Source organism: Gekko japonicus, unplaced genomic scaffold (assembly GCF_001447785.1).
Source record: "Gekko japonicus isolate JY-2015 unplaced genomic scaffold, Gekko_japonicus_V1.1 scaffold308, whole genome shotgun sequence".
Classification (NCBI taxonomy): Eukaryota; Metazoa; Chordata; class Lepidosauria; order Squamata; family Gekkonidae; genus Gekko; species Gekko japonicus.
In genome coordinates, this window is record NW_015164673.1 from 1,190,230 (window position 1) to 1,210,886 (window position 20,657).

Sequence of the window (20,657 nt, forward strand, 5' to 3'; positions counted from 1 at the left end):
CTATTTTTGGGCAGGAACGCACAGGAACGGAGTTTCTGCTGGGCTGGCTCCTGAGTTGGCCACGCCCAGCAGGAACTCATTAGCATAATAGGCCACACCCAACAGCAGAAACTCATTAGGATTGGCTACATTAGGGGTGTGTGGCCTAACATGCAAAGGAGTTCCTGCTACAAAAAAAGGCCTGGGTTTTGACAACAAACAAGCTAAACAGAATAAGAAGCAAAATGTGGGTGTGGCTGGATGACCACACATTTGGTAACATGGGGGGGCGGCCAAATGGGCTAATGAGCTGTGCTGTCAGGGGTGTGGCCTAATATGCTAATGAGTTTCTGCTGTTGGGTGTGACCTATTATGCTAATGAGTTCCTGCTGGGCTTTTTCTACAAAAAGAGCCCTGACAGCAGCAACAGATACACACAGCGGCCGAGAGAATCTCCACTGAGTGGAAGCAGCCATGGCTAGGGTGCCTTCAGAAGTTGTGTGTGAAGTGCACCCATGCTTCCTCTTTTTGCACTACCAATATGAAAGTTTGGACTTAATTTTAAATGTAGGTTTCTAGCCCTCACTGTTACAACAAAAAGCTCGAAGGATTATGGCAACACGATTCTAATACTTAGAAACCAGAAGGTATCAGATAAACTGTATGGTTATCACTTCTGCCCAAAAGAGCATCATAGCTTTCCTTTCTCTCTTTTTCATAATCCGTCAAGGAGGAAGGAGATGCTGTGGGGCATGTCTGGCTTAGGTAATAGCATGGTTTTATGTTCTCTCACTGCTTCATGTACAGGCCAATGTGCAAACTACACATAAAGCATTTTTTCACTACTTCTTCACAAATGGTTACAAAGAAATACATCATAGGCTCTGCCACCTTCAATAGAGGCAAGTTATGATACTGTACAGTAAAAAATATTCATCTCACTAATTGGCCCTTTGTACCTCAACAAAGGTGCCCGTGACCTAAAATTTATATATAAAACATTATTTCATACTAAAGATTATTCATCCCTGAAAACATCACTTTTTATATTTCAGATATTTTAAATCAGAAGCTTTCCTTCTTCTGTACATATCTGGTCTCTTACTGAGATAAAACCCATCCTCCCATAAATTAGTATTCTTTGTGATTTATATAAAAATACTAAATCAGTTATCAAGACATTGAAGGGCCCAGTACTCCATGATATTACTGCAAGGGAAGAGAACTCTGCACGCTTGGAAATTTCATATTCCGTAGCTGCAGAAATATATAATCACAACTGGTTGACCAGAGTCATGTTTTGTTTTTTTTCTGGTCAAGTACCTGTGGAAATGACTTTTCATCAGAGGGTTCACACATTCAGCTGTATCATGGGGCCCTTCCCTACTTGCCACAGTTCCAAAGATGTATAATGGCTGCTAGTGCTTAGCTTTCTTCAAGCCTGGAAACCGCCCTGTGGCTGCTGATTTTCACTGACAAGGACGAAGGACTTAGAACAACAATGACAGGAGACCGTTTCAATAACGATTCTACATCAGCAGGCACAAGTTATTAATTTTTAAAAATACCGTTCTTTTACCATTTTTCATAATAATGTTCGTTGCTTGCATGATTTGCAAAAAGAAAGCATAGGGTTGGATCTCATGGAGGACCCCCATGCAGAGAAACTGGGGCTGTTTTAGCCAATCCCTTCCACTACAAACCTCCAAGGCTATTCCTGGGGAGGTCCCCTTTTCCCCAGAAGCAGCATTTTGGGCTGCAGCAGGAGGGAGATTCCACTCCATGATCAGGAATCTCTCCTGTCCACAGAAATTTCTGGTGGATCCAAGCCATTGCATGAATATGGCAACATGCACAGCTTTCTTAAAACACAGCACACAGTGCTGTGAAGCTGTACCACATTTATGTGATTTGCATTCTTTACCTACCACCTCTTGAGCATTTTTTAAAAAATTCAGGTATGCAGAATAGTTGTGTGTCTAATAACCAGGTTATTAGAGACACCTCTACCACCACATGACTCCAGAAACACAAACCAAGATGTTCCGGACAGCCCACCTTTAAGCTCTTCTTAGGAATTAGTTAACGGTTGTAATCGACTGCCAATTCAAGATGTCGGACTCTACTCAGAAAAAAAGTCACCAAAATGTTTAGCATGATAGACAAATCAGCCAATTTGAACAATTCCCTTCCCATCACCATCTCAGTTGTTATCTGAAGTACAGCCCCCACTACCACCACCACAGGGAAATCACTTCTGGATAAGATCTCATCTAGCAGCCGCTCCAGCTCATCATTCACGCTTTCTAGGAGACATTTTTGTAAAGCGTACGTTATTGTTAATTCTTCATCAGCAAGGTGTTTGACTATTTCTTTTAGCAACTCCGTTCTTTTACAGTTCATTGCTTGATAGACACACATGATGCAGCAGTGGGCGGCTGTTAACATTCACTTGTCCTTTCACTGGTAATAAAGTAAGCACTTTCACTTGAATTCTGGTTCTCGTTGGGCCCTCTCAGAGGATTCTTCTCTGGAGTTGCACTTTTTCCCAAGCAGCTGTCATCATCCCCGGGATGGTCATCCAGGCTATCTTCATCATCTTCCCGAGGACGGCCCTCTTTACTATGTCGTATACCATAAGCAAAATAAATAAGGAAACCTACCAAAAAGGGGAGGAAAAAGAGTTTTTTCCAGGCCTGTCAAAAATCACACAATATGTCTATATTACCTGTGCCCAGGATTAACAGACCAGATCTCAAACACACTGTTAAATAAGGAGATCAGGGTAGTATACATAATTCTCCATCCGTTTTATCCTTAAAATAGCCCCCTGAGACAGGTTTGGCCAAGAGAGAGAATAACTGGTCCGTGGCTAACCAGTAAGATTCATGGCAGTGCAGGACTTCCCAGCCGTAGCCCAACACCAGTCACTACAATGGCTCTCAACTGAAAGTAAAAGGCAAAGGTAAAGGTTCCCTTACTCGAAAGCCAGTCGAGTCCGACTCTAGGGCTGCGGTGCTCATCTCGGTTGCAAAGCTGAAGAGCCAGCGCTGTCCGAAGACATTTCCGTGGTCATGTGGCCGGCATGACTCAACACCAAGGTGCACGGAATGCTGTTACCTTCCCACCGAAGTGGTCCCTATTTATCTACTTGCAATTTCTTGCTTTCGAACTGCTAGGTTGGCAGGAGCTGGAACTAGGGACGGGAGCTCACTCCATCATGCGGCACACTCGGGTCTCGAACTGCTGAACTACTGACCTTCCACAGCCTGCAGTTCAGCGTCTTAACCACTTGAGCCACCGCAGCTCCTCAACTGAAGGACTGAGACACAAACTCTCAGTAACTGTCAACCCAATATGGATGACAGTGAATTTAAAGCAAAGAAGGAAGTCAGATAAGGTATGGGCTGCACTGCACATCACAAAGGTGACAGAAGGGAGATGTTAGAGTTTCTATTTTCTACCACCTTTTCTAACATGTACAAGGCAATATGTATTTCACTGTGCATCAGCCGTTAGGTAGGGATCCTTGCCACATGGAAACACTATAAAAATATGTTTGTCCTTCAAACATGCAAGGCGGTCCTTAGCTAAAGGCTCAAAAGCCTTGCTCAAGTACATTGGTGAAAAGATGGGCTATGCCACTGCGTGAATGGAAAGCTTCCTCGCTAGTCCATTTTGAGATGCATAATGGAAGGGGTGGAGGGATAGTGGTATAATTAATACATTGAAAATAAATTCCTGCGGCTCATTTTCCTCTCCATTTTCTATATGCAGCTTTGGCAAGAATGATAAAATCAGTTTCCTCTTCATTTAGAGCAACTTCACACATTGGCACGGACCACTTCAACTACTATCCAACTATGTAATCGTATCGATAAGTGAAAATGCCAACGTTTTGTCACCGTATGATAAGTTCAGAAGGCGGCATTTTCCTTTGCTCAGAGGCACATCTATACCACAACCCAGCACAATGCTAGAAACCTGAGTATGTGAAGCTGCCCTTACAGTGCTACTTAAATGTTTATTCTGTGACACCTACAGCCAGGAACACTTACCAAGAGCCATCCAGATGCTAAAGCGGGCCCACGTCTCTCCACTTAACTGTACCATCAAGTAAATATTGACCAGGATACTAAAAGATGGCAAAAGTGGCAAGAATGGAACCTAGGGACAAGTATTTCACAATTCAGCACTTTTAGCGAATACTGACCATACTCATTTTGTTCATGTCCATTACAAATGCAATTAAACAGACATATCCATATACCCATATTTTTTTAAAGAAAATAATTCAATCTTCAGCAAATCCTAGCTCCTAGTACAACTCTTCCCACTCCCCAGGCCAAAGCAGAACTTGGGACTTTTGCTCTCATTATAACTGTTAGCTATATTAGGAAAACCTGGGACTCTGCCCATAACACCTGTTAAAACTATCTTAATCTCTGTATTTTTTCCCTTAATTATATTTGCATTTCACCATAATTACTTCTCACCCTTTACTTCCTGCATTTCATGATCCTTTAAATCTGCTTTTGCTTATTTTTTTAAAACCTTCTAAATAGATTGATTGTGTAGTGAGGATCTGCTCATTCCACCTGAAGAAACAGACAGTAGTCCAAGAAAACGTATGCTGCAATAAGATTCCGTTGATCTTTAAGGTGCCACAGGACTCCTGTTTATTTTTTGCAGCCACAGACTAAAAATGCCACGGAATCAGTCTCTAAAGTAGACCGAATACATGTTCTATAAAAATATGCCATAATTAACTACAGCAGTCCCTGGCACGTTTATTTTTACCATTAAAGTTCACATGGGGCTTTCTCCAAAATGTCAGAATTACAGCTAGTCACAGAACACACACACACCCCCAAAGTGTATACGGACTCAAATTTGCAACATACCATAAACGTTACTTTTTGTTGACTTTGAGGTTGCCTCCAGATGGCAAATATGACAATGGCGAGCAGTGCTGCGAGAGCTGCAAGAAGGCCAATACTCCAGAGCTCCAGATTAGCAAGGAAATTAATCCCATAGGTGATCAGAATGCTTAAGCCACAAACTACAACGGCTATGTAGGAGTTGACCAAAAGAAAAAAGAAAGATAACGTTTCAGTATTTCAAAATCTTACAAAGTCAACCCTTTACATAATATGCAAGAATTTTAGCACTGTGCTAGCTACTTTCAAAAATTAAATCGAATGGATTTGAGGTAGCTCTCTAATGCTATTTCCAGCCAGTGCGCATACCGCCCCCCCCCCCTTTTCCTCTCTCAGTCCTACACTTGAAATTGAGGATAAGCTCCATGATTGTGACTGTGCCTTGTTCCAGATTTGCTCTTCTGTTGAATGTCACCATTTCCATCCAACTTACCCAGCAAGCCCACCAGAAAGCTGACCATGGTGGCAGACTGTTCGGTTGGCAGACTTGACGGATTAATCAAGGTTAAGAGGCTGAAACTGTGCCCTTGCAGCATACTCATTTGAGATTCACTTGCCATTGATTCCCTCTCTGATCCTGCAAGAGACTCTTTTTCTGTGGAATATTTGGGTTGCTCATAATTTAAACTGGGTTGGTACCTGTACACAAATACACAAAAACAGATGTTCCAGTATCACCAGGCTCAAAGGAAAGAGAAGCAAGACCAAACCTCAGATCACGTCAATACGTTATAGTCTAAGAGCTATTTCTGTTGTGGCTCCCACTCTATGGAACGGCCTAAATGAAATGACCAGGAAAGTTCCCAATCTTCTATCATTCTCCAAAATGTGTAAAATGTTATTATTTAGCAGGGCATTTCTGTAAAGGGAAGTAGGCTGTAGTAATGTCCATGATTTTAGCCTGTTCATTGGATATTCTATACCAGTGGTGGTGAAACTTTTAGAGACCGAGTGCCCAAACTGCGACCCAAAACCCACTTATTTATCGCAAAGTGCCAACACGGCAATTTAACCTGAATACTGAGGTTTTACTTTAGAAAAGACAACCCATACATTAATTTAAGATGATCCAAACAAAGTAAGGAAAGCAATCCCAAATGCTTTCATTTACTGAAAATTATTTGGCAGAGAATTCAACACTTTAATGATGGTCTGGGCCTGGCTGGGGCGATGGCATGCATGCCCACAGAGAGGGCTCTGAGTGCCACCTCTGGCACCCGTGCCATAGGTTTGCCACCACTGTTCTATACTATTGGGCATGTGTTGATCTTCTTAATCTTATGATCTGACACCATTGCGTTGTTTGTTGTTTGCATTATGCTGTCCTTATTTGCATTGTGTTTAAGTGCATAATCCACCTTGCGCCCCAGTTAGAAAGGCAGGCTATAAACGAAGCAAATAGAAAGAGCCTTCAGAGCCACTCCGCCAGCAAAGCGAAAAACACTTCTTATTTTGTGCAGCATTTCTTCAGTAATGGACACTTGATTTAGAGACCATACAATCTATGCAGTGAGGACGCCACCTTCCCTTATCAGACACAGCCGCCCTCGTCACAAATCCTATAGGAAGGACAGAGTCCAGGCTCTCTTAATGTTGCAAGATATCCAGCAAACAAGGGAAGAAGAACAGGTAGGAGAGGCCAAAGGCTTCTTAAAATACACGTATTTTAAAGTGGGAAATAATGTAGGTGTACAAACAGCCAAACAAAAGATCTAGCTGCTCCTGAGTGCAGTGCTGCAGAATTTCAACTGTCCCTAAACATCCAAAACCACATAATCCAACGGGGAGATAAAAATCAGTCTCAGAAGTGGAATGCAGCTGGAACATCACCTCCCCTCAGCAAGGCACTAGGCATGTTTGCAGGCGACGTGAACTGGGATTAAACAGTCCGTGAGACAAATTTTCCACTACTGATGGCACATACTGTTATTGATGAATAAAGGTATCTTGATGGCAGATACTTTACACACATAGTTTAGTAGGTCATAGTCAGTTGCACAAATCGCTTCTGTCTGATTTAGACAACTAAGAGTCTGATGGTGTAATAACGATTTTTTAAAATGTAGTATAAGCTTTGGAGGGGCAGATCTTACTTTATCAGATATGTACCTAATTTATAGGTCAACCTCAGTAGTAAGGGGTGTCTGGACTGCACTGTAAACCATTTTTAAGACTACATTTAAATGATAAACAAGTGGGACTCACCTAAGAATGAGAACACAGGCCGCAACGAGAGAGTAGGCAAGAAGCGTACCAATAGACATCATGTCTACTAAGGCTTTTAGGTCAAAAAGAAAAGCCATTAGAGCTAGAAAAACCAAGACAGAATTTGTATTAAAATGCACATATTAACAAAAACGTGGGATTTTGCTACCAATAATCTATTAACATTTAATCTTTGCCTTAAGAGCAGTGAAAGTGGTTATCCAATTTGGGGGGGAATCATCCTCTGACAAACTATGGAAAATGGGGGAACACAGCCAAAATCAAAGGCTGCATCATGGTAGGATTTCATAACATTTTGTGACACATATATCTGGAGACATTTTACTGACCTAATTCCACCTTTCCTTGACCTGGATAGCCCAGGCTAGCCCAATCACGTCAAATTTTGGAAACTAAGCAAGGTCAGCCCTGGTCAGTATTTGAATGGGAGACCACCAAGGAATACCAGGGTCCCTATGCAGAGGCAGGCAATGGCCAAAACACCTTTGAATGTCTCTTGCTTTGAAAACCCTACAGGGCCACTATAAATCGGCTATGACTTGAAAGGGAAAAAAAAATCCCCCTCTGAAATTTGGCAACCTCAGTGTTTACCCAGCCAATATTACTGTTAGTTTTCATAAAAGAAAAGAACTTTTTATTTGCATAACGCACATCATAAATTTAAATGCATGCAAAACATGTAAGGGCAAAATGGACTAGGGACATTTCCTATGCAATCCATGGTAATTGTACAATCTGTGTCCTTGTGCAAATCCAATCTATTTTTACAGGGTCTGGACAGGAAATGTTCCTGGTGCCTTGTACCCATATCAGGTGTCTCTCCTTCTGTTTCCTGCAGAAAGCTCATGCAAAAGGATTTTGAACCCCCAAGCACTCATAAAAGACAGTCCCTCTTTAAACAGTGTTAAAACTAATCAAAAGTATTGGAGAGAGGAGAAAATGCCCAAATCATAAAATAGATTTACTTGGATAGACTATAAAAAATGAAATCCAATAATACTAGTGTTTTATGCAGACATAACCCTGGCTTCTTGCAGACCATAGTTTACAAACTAGAAGCCCACCTCCTCCAAAACAATTCCTTCTGTTCTCAATGTTAACATCAACGTAACCTATAATGAATGCCCGTCAGTTTCCTACCTAGCCCCAGTTTGCAAATCCACTGCAAAACATGGTTCCGGGCAGAGGTCATTTCGGGGGGGAACGCGGTTCCCCCGGGTGAGGTGCAGGGGGGCGGGGCACATGACGAAGCCCCGCTCCCTGCTTCCGGCCGCCCCGCTTCCAGCCCTCATTCAGCCAGGAGGAGGCAGGAGAAGAGGGAGGGTAAGTTGCTTCCTCCCCGCCTCTCCCCACCCCTGCCTGCCTGGAGCCAGGAAGGGCCTTGGCAGGGCTTCCTCGCACTCCCGCTGGCCTTGCAGGTCCACCGCCGGGCCCCTGATGTCAGGGGGTGTGGCATATGCTAATGAGTTCCCCTAGCTCTTTTTCTATGAAATGACCCCTGGTTCCGGGGTCCAGTTTACAAAGACACTGCATGTTGGTGCACATGTAATGTAATATGGAAATAAAGGGAAAGCTACTCTGGAGAAGGAAGAATACAATTTCCCTCTCCGTGCACATTTTAGCTTTCATCTGCGGGAAAAGTAGTTATCTGAATTTGCCCTTAACTGGCAACCTTTCTTAAAAACCTTAGCATCTAAACCTCTGAACACTGTTTAAAATGGAGAGGCTATCCATAAAAAAATTAACAGAAATGCAGTATAAAGCTTTCATGCCACATGCCTTTTGTTGGGAACATCTTAGGCAGAAAGAGATTTATTTAGGAAGTTCTTAGATGAAATTGCACCAGGGAGCAGAACTCAATGTCAGTGTTGAAAAAGGAGGAGAGTTTATCAAAGCATTCGCTTAACACTTCCTTCCTGACACATGCACACCACAGCATCCTTTAGCCCACAGGAGGAAAGCTTAGAGAAGACATCCAAGGAGTCTGACTTCTTCCACCATCACTACCACCACCACCACCACCACTACAATTCAGAATTGCTATGCCTTCTGATTAGTCAGCAACTGCATTCCTAATTTACATGCATGGGAAATTAGCAAGCAGCCTCATCTTCTCACAGGGTTATGCACATAACAGGGCTTAGGTCCCAATTAAGCAAGACCTGAATGTACCAAGCTTACCAGAAATGCACCCTGCTGTCAGCGTGGCAGCAACAGGAGACTGCCTCTTGCTCACTTTGGCAAGAAATCTAAAGAGTAAACCATCTCGTGCCATGGCAAACAGAATGCGGGGCAAAGGGAACATAGAGCCCAGAAGACTAGAACAAAAGAATTTAATTGTTCAAGTGCTACGGTAACAGTATTATTCTCCATTTCAAAACCAAACACAAACCAAGGATGGGGGGGGAAAAATTCCCGGTAAAATGCACATGTTGTCAAAAGAATCCCAATAACCAAAAATAAGATTTGCAAAACACAAAAGATTAACTAGCTTTACTCTTAAGGGTCATGTTTTATTCTTCCAGCCATAACAAAGCCCTAACTGCCTGCCAAGGAGGTATTTCTGTATTGAATCATGGGTGAGTGTGTCCATCTTCCTTAAAATAAATTAGTTCCCAGCCTCACCTGCTACAGCCCCGGACGATAAAGTAGCAACAAGCGGAGTCTTCGTTTTGGGGTTGACTTGAGCTAGACATTTGAAAAGCAACCCATCCTTCGCCATAGCATAGATTACACGTGGCATTGGAAAAATGGATCCAAGGAGACTGAATAAAAAGCAAAACAACATGCAACAAGACCAACACAACTTCATGCGATGCATTGAAGAAGCAAGAAACCGCGCTAATTAAAAGCATGTAGTACCAGAAATATAACCTAGAAACATGAGCCACTACAGTTTAGAGGCAAGATTTTCTTGAATCTTCAATCCAATTTTATGATACCTATTTTAAATATGCAAAGTTTGTCATATGTTTTCTGCCTCAGAGAGCGTCTTCATGAGATGGAGCAGCTCCTTCAGCACACAGATAATACCATGTGAGACAGGTGCTGTCTGTGGATATACCATTTTTTGCTCACAAAAAGTAGAAGACCATATAAGTTGGGTATCTGTACAACTGGACATCTGTATAGCAGAGGCGCATCTACCTGCTCCACCACTACATGAGGACTATCACTGACCCAGTAAATATTTGAACCAGGCCTACATTTCCTTGCCTGATAACAAATCACAACAGGTCTGATCCACAGTTAGCTGCCCTTCTAAAGATGGGGAAATTTAGTCTAAAAGATAGTGGTGTGGGTGGGGACAACCAATGAGCCTACAGAATAAGGCCACGAATCTTGTTCTCCCAGGTTCTAATTCATTACTTTGTCCCCAGCCCAAATTAATGAACTCTATCCACACATAGCATTACATATGTCTTTCTCTCATCATTTAAGACAGAATGTAAAGGAGACTTGTTTAAAATATAGTGCGTATTCCAGCCAATATCAATGTTATGTCCCCTTTGCAAGCATACAAAATGCAAAGTGCTCCAGTTTTCTTTTTCTTTTTGGGGGAGGAGATCTGATTTATGATAATATAGTCATCCTACGTATGACAACAATTAAAGCGACTTGGGTCTTCACTGTAGCTCTTTTGAAATGTGAAATAAGCAGAACAAATCTGGTAATACTTGCAATGCAATTAAGCTTTACTGAACCTTGGAAGATTATGTCAGGCAGCAGGAGGAAATCAAAACAGGCAACAGCACACCTGCAGTCAGTAAGTACTTGCAAAAAATAGCAGTAACAATTTATAATACATGAAATACATTAAACTTAAGTTGTATTACTGTTTTTAACTGCAGTCTCTTTGCCCAACCTATATTAGAAGGAGGTGCCATATGGTAAGTTGCATCAATTGATCAAGCCCAGTACTGTCTACTCCAGCTGTTAGTGGCTCTCCAGCGTCAGCTGCAGATATCCTTCCTAACCCAATTGCCTTTAGTCATTTAACTAAAGACATCCAGATTTAATCTGGGGCCTTCTACATTAAAAGAATGAGCTCGGTCCCTGACTTACGTTTCCAGTCCCTGCCTTACTTTCCACTTTATTTTATTCAGAGATTGCCTTCAGAGGAAAAACAAACAAACTGCGATTTGTTTGCAGTGTGAATGAGCTTCAGATTCTTGAGCTCCAACACACACACACACACACACTCGTTCTCCTCATAACAGGGAGCTGTGAGACCTCCTAATCTCCAGTTAGTTACAGTATCCTCATTAGTGAACCTGAGCAAATTAGCTGTTCTTCTCCAGGAATCAGGATTTTAAAGCAGGATTAAACTGTGGTTTAGACAACCAGGAACAGAACAAACCCATGTTTATTCAGGCATCCACATTTGGATACTTTAAAAAAACTGGAATTTTTCTGAAGATTTCCTGAAGCAAGCAGTCTTCATCAATTATAGGTTCATGAATGAGGAAAGAGGAAGAATAAAGATGTAGATGAGCCCAAGAACATGAAGATCACAGAAATATATCGCTGTTTGTTTGTGTCATCCAAGAAGGAAAACTCAATTGCTTCTGGAATCTGCGGGGGAAATGAAAAATATTCTCCGAAGTCCCTCTCTAATAGATCATAAGACGTTTTACTGTATGATCAGGGGATGGGTCCCCCCCCCCCATGGATTGTATGAGATTCAAATGAGCCTACCGGACACAATGTAGTCCATAACTTTCCCCAGACAAAACCATTCTGTCAACTATATAAATAAGAACTTCACTAAACCCAGCATTATTGTTAAGTGCCAGCACACTTTGTTTGATTCTTTAGAAAAGTCTTCCCTATGAGGACATGCTTATCTATCCACATATTAAGAAGAGGCAAACAGTCCCACACTCATCATGTAGGGAATAAAACAAAACTATTGGGGCTGGTGAGAGTGACAGAACAACTTTTAAATAGCCGAGAGGGCATTTCGACCTGGCACAGATGTAATGTTTCCAGATTCCAAACCCTGGATGCATCTATTCATAGGTTATGCCAATTTTAAACACCACAACAGCGAAGCAACCTCAGCAGTTAGTGAAATGAGGATAAGCGAAATGTTAGGATGCCCGCATAGCAATGCCAGCTCTAAATGCTAGAAATACTTCAAATCACTTAAGCCAGACTTTGGTGCATTTAAACCATATTTACTAGAAACAGAATAGGGGAGGTGTATTGGCTTTGACTGTCTTTGGGTCCCTTTCAATATAAAAGCTGAAACGATATCCTATGACAAAGTCACTCCAGGTTGCAATACAGCCAGCTTAAGTGATTTGTGGAGCACAAGTAAGACCCAGACCAAATGTAAGCTCTCAAATTATATCCCATTTTAAGTAAGCAAGGATAGTTCAGACAAATCTGGGCATAAGCGCTCACCTAGGTTCAGCCCTTCCTGACTTTACTCCCAAATTCAGTTTGGCATGTGCATTTTCAATAGCTGCGGTGTCTTGAACTAGGGCTGGAATAAGTACTTACAGGTAACTGCTGTGGTTGCCTACACCGTGACATATACTTTCATGCTAGTCAAGTGCATTCTAGACAACATTCAACAAATTGTGATGCTTGGGAACTGGCACCAGTTGAAGGAGACAGTGGACTGATAAACATAATAACTTTACTTCTCATAGTAAGAAAAAGGTGCACAGGTTGAAAAACAAGCCAACCAACCCTGGGCTACACATTCACATTCTTGCAATGCTGCCTCCTTCTACACCTCTTCAGAATGGCATGTTTGAATGTTCCCCCAGATTTAAAAAAAAATCATATAGAAATTAGGAAGGAAGCAAGGACTGGTACTTTTGCTTCAACTACCTAGCTACCTACAGGCAGGCAGCACTGGACATTCAATTATGCATTTCCCCACCTGCTTTGCAAAGAGATAGGATACCAAAAGGGCAATACTACATGACTCTCTTACATAGCTGAACCCTGAGGCCAGGATCCAAAGATCTATATGATTAGTTCCACAGTCTGAAAGATCCTTTGGACTCGTGTTTCTTGAATACCAGCCCCTCAAACCAGAATGCAAACAAGTTTTCAAGCGGTGTTTGTGATAAGATGTGGGGGGGGGAGGTCTCCTTTCCAAGTCAATTACCCAACTGCAAACAAGTCCTTGGGCATATCGGAAATGGCTCTTTGGATCCTAGGACCTTTGTATTCCATACCTTCAGCTTACAGACCTCAAGGAGCACCAAACAAGACTACAATCTTTAGTTTTTAAATAGGGGATTTCCCCCCCTCGTTTTCCCAGGTGCTTGATTAGAGGTTAAATCCTTTTTAACTTGAAAGCATACAAAAAGGATAACTGGGGAAAAGTCACAAAAGGCCACAGGGAAGGATGAGAGTCCACACTGAACGCAGCATTGCAGTTTCCTTTAACTCTGCACAGAATCAAGATTTTATTTTATTGAAAATGGAACGAACCCTAGCCCACCATCAAGCATTGTAGAAACTGTTCAGTAAATTACGCAAACTTTCTTGTATTAGTGCACAGATGGCATAACTAGGCTGTCTTGAATGCCTCACATTACATATATCGTGTTGGCTTTAATTATTCTCTTCCACTAAACATGAAGGGGGGGATCCAATCATCCTTCAAGTAGCCTTCCTCCAACCTAAGGAGACCTCCTCCTCCTCCCCCCATGGAAGAGCCATTTACATTAGTGGGAGGCTCTTTAGATTGGAAGAAAACATCAAATGTGACCCAAAAAGAAAAGGTAGGGTATAAATACATAAATAAGTAAACTTTTCTCAGTGGAGTGGTAGGATAGGGGTAGGATTTACCCCAGCATCTACCCCAGTAGCACACTGGCACGGAGTGATAACAAGCATGGACTAGCCTGAAAACTATCTTGCTCTGTGCCTAAGCAGTAACAACCTTTATTATCCATGACATCTCTCTTTAGCGAATCTAATAAGCAAATAAAAACTTCTAAAAAAATTGTTTAATGGCATTATTCCCAATAATGTATTCGTTTGTCCTTATTTTTTTACCTTGTGGATAAAGCGCACAGAGATCCCACTGCTACAAGATACTTTGCCGGTCCCCATCCAACATATTCAAATGCTACAGGGAGAGGACTCTTCTCATCTATTAAGTAGTATGGCATCATGAGAGTCAAAGCAGCTGAAACACCAAAATAGGCCATAAAACAGACCAGTAGGGAAGTTACAATTCCAATAGGTATGGCTTTCTGGGGATTCCTGACCTCTTCCCCTGTAGAAGAAAACGCACAACAAGAATTTCTCAGTGTGTGAATAAAAATATGATCAAATGTCCGTTCAGATGTCCTCATGTAGAATGAAAGCGTTCTTATAAACTAGCACATTTGTTGCAATCTTAGATCCATAAATACAAAAACAAAAATTTGAAAAGATTTACATTCTTGGCCTAAATGGAAAGTGATCAACTGTGACAATTTTTATTTGTTTTTTTTTTTTTACCAGAAAAAGAAAACCTTTTCATTCAAGATGTGCCATTTAGAGGACTATGTTATTAGCAGCAAGCATAAAGAATAAAAGAAAATTGTCAGGAAAAGGGAAATGTGGCTTTTTCCTTCTGTCTTTGTAATTTATGGCAATCCCGTATTCTCATTTCAAAGTATGGGGAAAGGTAACAAGATATTGCAATTCAGTGCATAACCCCAAAATGCAAGGGGAGTATGCAAAGTATTGAAACAAATATTTAAATCAGTGATACACACTCAGTGGGCTGAAGTGCTACACATAGCTCATGTGAGCATTGTTTCCTAAGACCCCTGCCCCATGCTTAGGCCCTTAGTCAGCAGCACCCCCTATCAAATCTTTAACCACAATCTCCCCCCCTTCCCCTTTAAGACCCCTTTCCCCCTTCTCGTCTCGTCCAGCTGGGGAAGCTGCAAAAAGCTTGTCTTTCCCCTCCCCTTTTCTGCAAAAGCTCCTTCCTGCAAAGGGGGGAGGGAAAGCGCACACTCTCTTTTGTGCTTCTTCAGGGGACTTCCGCTTCCCTTGCAAAGGGCCACCTGCTTGGATTGGCTTGGGGGGGAGGGTCTCTCTTCTTCCTTCGGCGCAGTCCAGCTTCCTGGAGACAGAGATCCATGCCAAGGCGCTGCCTTGCCCTGCCTTCCATGCTTCCTACCAGCGGTGAGCTGGAAAGGGTTCGGGCTTGCCGCACCAGACCGAAGCTGGCTGGGGTAAGGAGCTACTCCTCCTCCCCCTCTCCCTTCCTGCTCCTTTAATTTAAATATAATGTAATTTAATTTAATCAGTGCTCCCAATGCCCCAGTGCCCCCCTGAAAAAAATCCTGGCTATGGGGCTGCCCATGCTCCAGGAAAGTGGGCAATTTCATTACAACTTGGAATTATTTCATAATTACTACAGGACCAAGATAAAACTTTTATTTTAAATCACAACATGGCTTGCCCTTGATGATTATATCAAGGTTGTTCAGGTATATGGGTTTCTTGTTTGAGGGTGGGATGGGCAAACCACTGTTGAATGCTAATTCATAAAACAAAACTCAGGGTGGTGAAAACCAGTGAGGATTGTGAGGCACTCCAAAGGGATCTGTCAAGGATGGACAAGTGGGCGTCAACATGGCAAATGGGGTTCAATGTGGCCAAGTGCAAGGTAATGCACATTGGAGCCAAAAATCCTAAATATAAATACACATTGATGGGGTCTGAACTGGCAGAGACTGATCAAGAGAGAGATCTTGGAGTCGTAGTAGATAACTCACTGAAAATGTCGAGATAGTGTGTGACTGCAATAAAAAAGGCCAATGCTATGCTGTGGATTATTAGGAAGGGTATTGAAAACAGATCAGCCAATATCCTAATGCCCCTATATAAATCAATGGTGCAACCTCATTTGGAATACTGTGTGCAGTTCTGGTCACCACACCTTAAAAAGGATATTATAGCTTTGGAAAAAGTGCAGAAAAGGGCAACTCAAATGATAGAAGGGTTGGAACACTTCCCCTATGAAGAAAGGTTAAAGCGCTTAGGGCTCTTTAGCTTGGAGAAACGACAACATGATTGAGGTTTATAAGATTATGCATGGGATGGAGCAGGTAGAGAAAGAGGTACTTTTCTCCCTTTCTCACAATACAAGAACTCGTGGGCACTCCATGAAATTGCTGAGCGGTCGGGTTATGATGGATAAAAGGAAGTACTTCTTCACCCAAAGAGTGATTAACACATGGAATTCACTGCCACAGGAAGTGGTGGCGGCTGCAAGCATGGATGGCTTCAAAAGGGAATTAGATAAGCATATGGAGCAGAGGTCCACCAGTGGCTATTAGCCACAAGGTATAGATAGAGGCTCTGGGGCAAGTGATGCTCTGTCTTCTTGGTTCTTGGGGGGGGGGTCAACAGTGGGAGGGCTTCTAATGTCCTGTCCCCATTGGTGGACCTCCTGATGGCACTGGTATTTCTGGCCACTGTGTCACAGAGTGTTGGGCTGGATGGGCCTTTGGCCTGATCCAACATTGGCGTCTCTTATGTTCTTATGTAAAACTCCTAGTAGTGGAGAAAGATTACTCTAGCTGTTCAAAGGTGCTCTGGTAATTGAAAGGGTTATGTTACATATTCTTGTTTGTCTGTGTTCGGGATGATGCGCAGGGCAGACAGCAGTCACATAGCTCTTTTGGTCTATGGGAACTGCTAATGGGGCTCTTCATGAACAACCAAGTGAATACCACTGATTTAGACGAATGAAGAATCCACATCAGAATGCTTGGTAGCTTGTGCCCTGAATCATTAAGTGAGAAAGGTACTTTGAGCTGGAACATTCTGCATGCAAAGCAGGTGTTGTACCACTGTGCTATAGCACTAACATGCACAAGAACTCACTGCTATAGCTTAGCATGTATATACTACAGCTCTATAATATACAAACTGCAACTTTGAATGAGTACCCAAACTGTGTATCTTACCAGTTGTTGCAATGCAGTCAAATCCTATAAAGGCATAGAAGCAAGTAGCTGCACCAGCCAGTGTTCCTGTAAACCCATATGGCATGAAGCCACCAACTCCAAATGCACTGGTCACATTCTCAGAAGAGGATAGGTTTCTAAAAAGATACAATAAAAATACAAGAATGTCAAACAGAGTTTCCCCTCACCTACCAAGGCTACTTAACTAACAAAAAAGCAATTTCTAATGTTACCTTCTATAAATATGGATCATAAAACCCATAAATTAAGATGACTGCAAATGCAAAGTGGATAAATGGCTCTCGACAAACAAATATTTCTTATACAAACCAATATATTCTAGACTCGGTACCAAAGATAAAATTCATACATTAGTCCTTATTTGCTCCTTTACCATTTCTTCTAAATGTGAGCATTACTTCTCATGCCCTGACCTGGATAGTTCAGGCTAGCTAGATCTCAGATCTCGGAAGCTAAGCAGGGTCGGCCATGGCTAGTATTTGGAAGGGCAACCTCCTAGGAATACCAGGGTTGTGACACAGAGGAAGGCAATGGCAAACAACCTCTGAAACACCTCTTGCCTTAAAAACAAGTCTAGCTCACCACCTCGTGCTGCATAACACTAAAGAGCTAGAACTTTTGGCTGCCAGACAATCTTAGGATCTCCTGGCTATTCTACACACAATGCCAGATGATGATGATGATGATGATGATGATGATGATGATGATGATGATGATGATGATGATGACAATGACGACTTCTCATAACATTTAATGGATCAGCACCATAATTTTTGCTTATATGCGGTATAGACCGATACAAGCTCTGCAGAACCCAATGCACAATAGGCCATATGGTTTTAAACTGATGCAGTCTTCATCTAGTAATGTACAGAGATGGCCTCATTTTGACTGGCTTTGCACAGGGCTATATGTTGTCATCACAGGGACCAGCAGTCCTGGGGAATTGTTTAGCAGGCAACGTATTGATGCAAGGCAAACCCCTAGGACATAATTTGCAACCTGGACCTTAGTAAAGACTAAACATATGAACCTGGAGGGCAGTATATTTTCAGGATTTTGACAAAGCAGATGTGCAGAAGAAATAGTCTAAGGCATCTCACAAAAACTGCCTAGAAGTGCAGCTCATATCCCCTCCAGTTATTCTACTTAAATGTCTCAACATTCTCACTAACAGTGCAATCCTAAACAGATTTTCATCCTTCTAATCTAAACACACTGACTACAATGAATTTATAGAATGGTTAAGATTACTCGATAAATAACGTTCCCCCCCCTTTAGTGGCTACACAACAGTTTTAGTAATGCATCAAACCTACATTTTTACTTATTTTATGTTAACAGACCATCAAGCACACATATAATTATATGGCTCATAGAAGCAAAACAAAACTTGTATTACTGTATGTATACTGTGTAGTTTATAAGATATTCTTCAGTTTTCTTCCAGTTGTTCATGTCTCCTTTCACAAAACCAGAAATCATCACAAAGAGGAGGACCAAGATGTTAATGGCAGTGAAGACTTTATTCACCCAAGCAGATTCTTTTACTCCAAATGATAACAAGCCTATAAAAAATCAGACATTATTAATGACTACATCATAAAAGCTCTGCTTTACAACATTTCTATATGGATTTACATCTGTTACTGTTTTACAATACTTTCTCTTTATGTTAGATAGCTCCTCCACTATGAAGAAACAGACACTGTTTAAATTATAGCAATTAAAGACTACAAAACTTAGAATATTATGAGAAACAGTCTGAGACTTATGAAGGAAACATTGTAGAAGCTTAACTGATATAAAATAATAATCAATAGTTATCTGTTTATTAAATTATGTACTATTTGTCTAGGAGTTCGAGGAGATGATAGCAATTGTTTAACAAGCAATCACTGGTAGTGAATAAGAAAATAATTTTATTTATATTAAGTAGACACTGGCAGTGCTATAGAGTAAAAAAGAGAAGTGAAGAGCTTGGATTTATATACCACCCTTCACTACCCAAATGAGTCTCAGAGCAGTTTACAAACTCCTTTCCCTTCCCTTCCCCACAACAGACACCCTGTGAGGGAGGTGGGGCTGAGAGAGCTCTGACAGAAACTGCTCTTTTTCAAGGACAGCTCTTATCAGACCTATGGCCTGCCCAAAGTCATCCAGCAGGTGCAAGTGGAGGAGTGGGGAATCAAACCCGGTTCTCCCAGATTAGAGTCCTCGCACTTAACCACTACACCAAACTGGCTCCCAGATTAGAGTCCTCGCACTTAACCACTACACCAAAATGGAAGGAATAGTTTGTATACCATTCCAGAACTGTATGATATTTGTGTTATGAACATGTGATGTAGAAAACAATAAAATATACTATTAAAAAAAAAAAGATGGCTCTAGAGGCCAGTCCATACATTCACCAAGTCAGAATTTCTGTTTTGGCCCAAATTCAGGGTCTCTCAGTAGCAGCCCCATCCTATGGAATGGAATGTTAAAAGAAGGGCAAGCAGCAGCACCTTTGGCAGCGTTTAGAAGGGTATTCAATTTTGTTTATTGTTACTATTGTTTGCTGGTTCCTGTTATTATGTGTTATTTGTTGATCTGATGGTTTTAATATGTCCTTTTGTTTTATGAAGAGCATTATGGGAACAGCTTTAAGCCACTGTTTTCAGCAAAGCAGTATATGAATATTTTAAATACATAAACAGATAACAATTTATGTGCACGCAAAGACATTCAAGTCCCTCCATAAACTCAACCGCTATCTGTATTGGATATACATGTATACTATCCAGTTCCCTTAGTTCTTATGGTTTTTGAAACAGAAAGACTGTTGAAATGGGATGTATGCAAATACTACCCAATGAAAGAAAAGACATGTGAATGGACTTCTGCCCTAGTACATGCTACAGGATTGCTGGACTGCCAATGATCCAGCTGAGCCTTAGCTATATTTTAAGAACTCCATGGGTTTCTCACAGGACCCGCTGCACTGGATTACAATGCAAATTCTAAAACCACACTGCATTTGTACATAAGAAATATCCACACACAAATGCAAACAAACCCACAATTTTCCACTGAAAATTACTAGACTATTTCTACTGAAGTCTGACAACAAAGTCCATTTAAAATAGTGTTTTAAAAAGTCAAATAAACTCTTCAGTCTTAATACAAAAACCAAAGTTGGGGGGTTGGCCCCCAAATTAATCAGATTATCACCATTATAAATATGTAGTGTCGGGGGCAAAGAAACATTTCATATGATCACAATGGAGTCTTCTCTTTAACTGAAGATAATAAAATGTTAATATATCTTACCTGCCAGGAGTAATATAAGACAGACTGCAAAAAAATCTGGATACTCTGCTAGACCAGAATAATTCATTCTGAAGTAGGTTCTAAAAAAATAACCAATTTGTTTCCCAAGTAGCTCATCAAAGGTGCCACTCCATGCTCTTGCTACACTGGATGTCCCTTAATGAAATAGGAGGGGAAAGTTGTAAATGTTGCAGATCAGAGCTAGCCTTTTAAAGCAAAAAAGAGTGAC

General features: G+C 41.5%; 1 protein-coding gene across 3 annotated transcripts in view; it reads right to left on the reverse strand.

The window, feature by feature from the left end:
- Positions 1–336: 336 nt before the first annotated feature.
- The window catches only part of SLC7A2 (solute carrier family 7 (cationic amino acid transporter, y+ system), member 2), a 35,475-nt gene continuing 15,154 nt past the window's right edge, over positions 337–20,657 (reverse strand). For all 3 annotated transcript variants that reach the window (XM_015409251.1, XM_015409250.1, XM_015409249.1), the window contains 10 exons: positions 20,429–20,584; positions 18,516–18,681; positions 17,093–17,229; positions 14,172–14,394; positions 9,327–9,463; positions 7,125–7,227; positions 5,353–5,558; positions 4,884–5,050; positions 4,038–4,146; positions 337–2,638 (listed from right to left, as the gene is read on the reverse strand). In XM_015409251.1, coding sequence (XP_015264737.1) covers positions 2,421–2,638; positions 4,038–4,146; positions 4,884–5,050; positions 5,353–5,558; positions 7,125–7,227; positions 9,327–9,463; positions 14,172–14,394; positions 17,093–17,229; positions 18,516–18,681; positions 20,429–20,584 — 1,622 coding nt within the window. In that variant the 3' untranslated portion in view covers positions 337–2,420. The remainder of the gene's footprint in view (positions 2,639–4,037; positions 4,147–4,883; positions 5,051–5,352; positions 5,559–7,124; positions 7,228–9,326; positions 9,464–14,171; positions 14,395–17,092; positions 17,230–18,515; positions 18,682–20,428; positions 20,585–20,657) is intronic.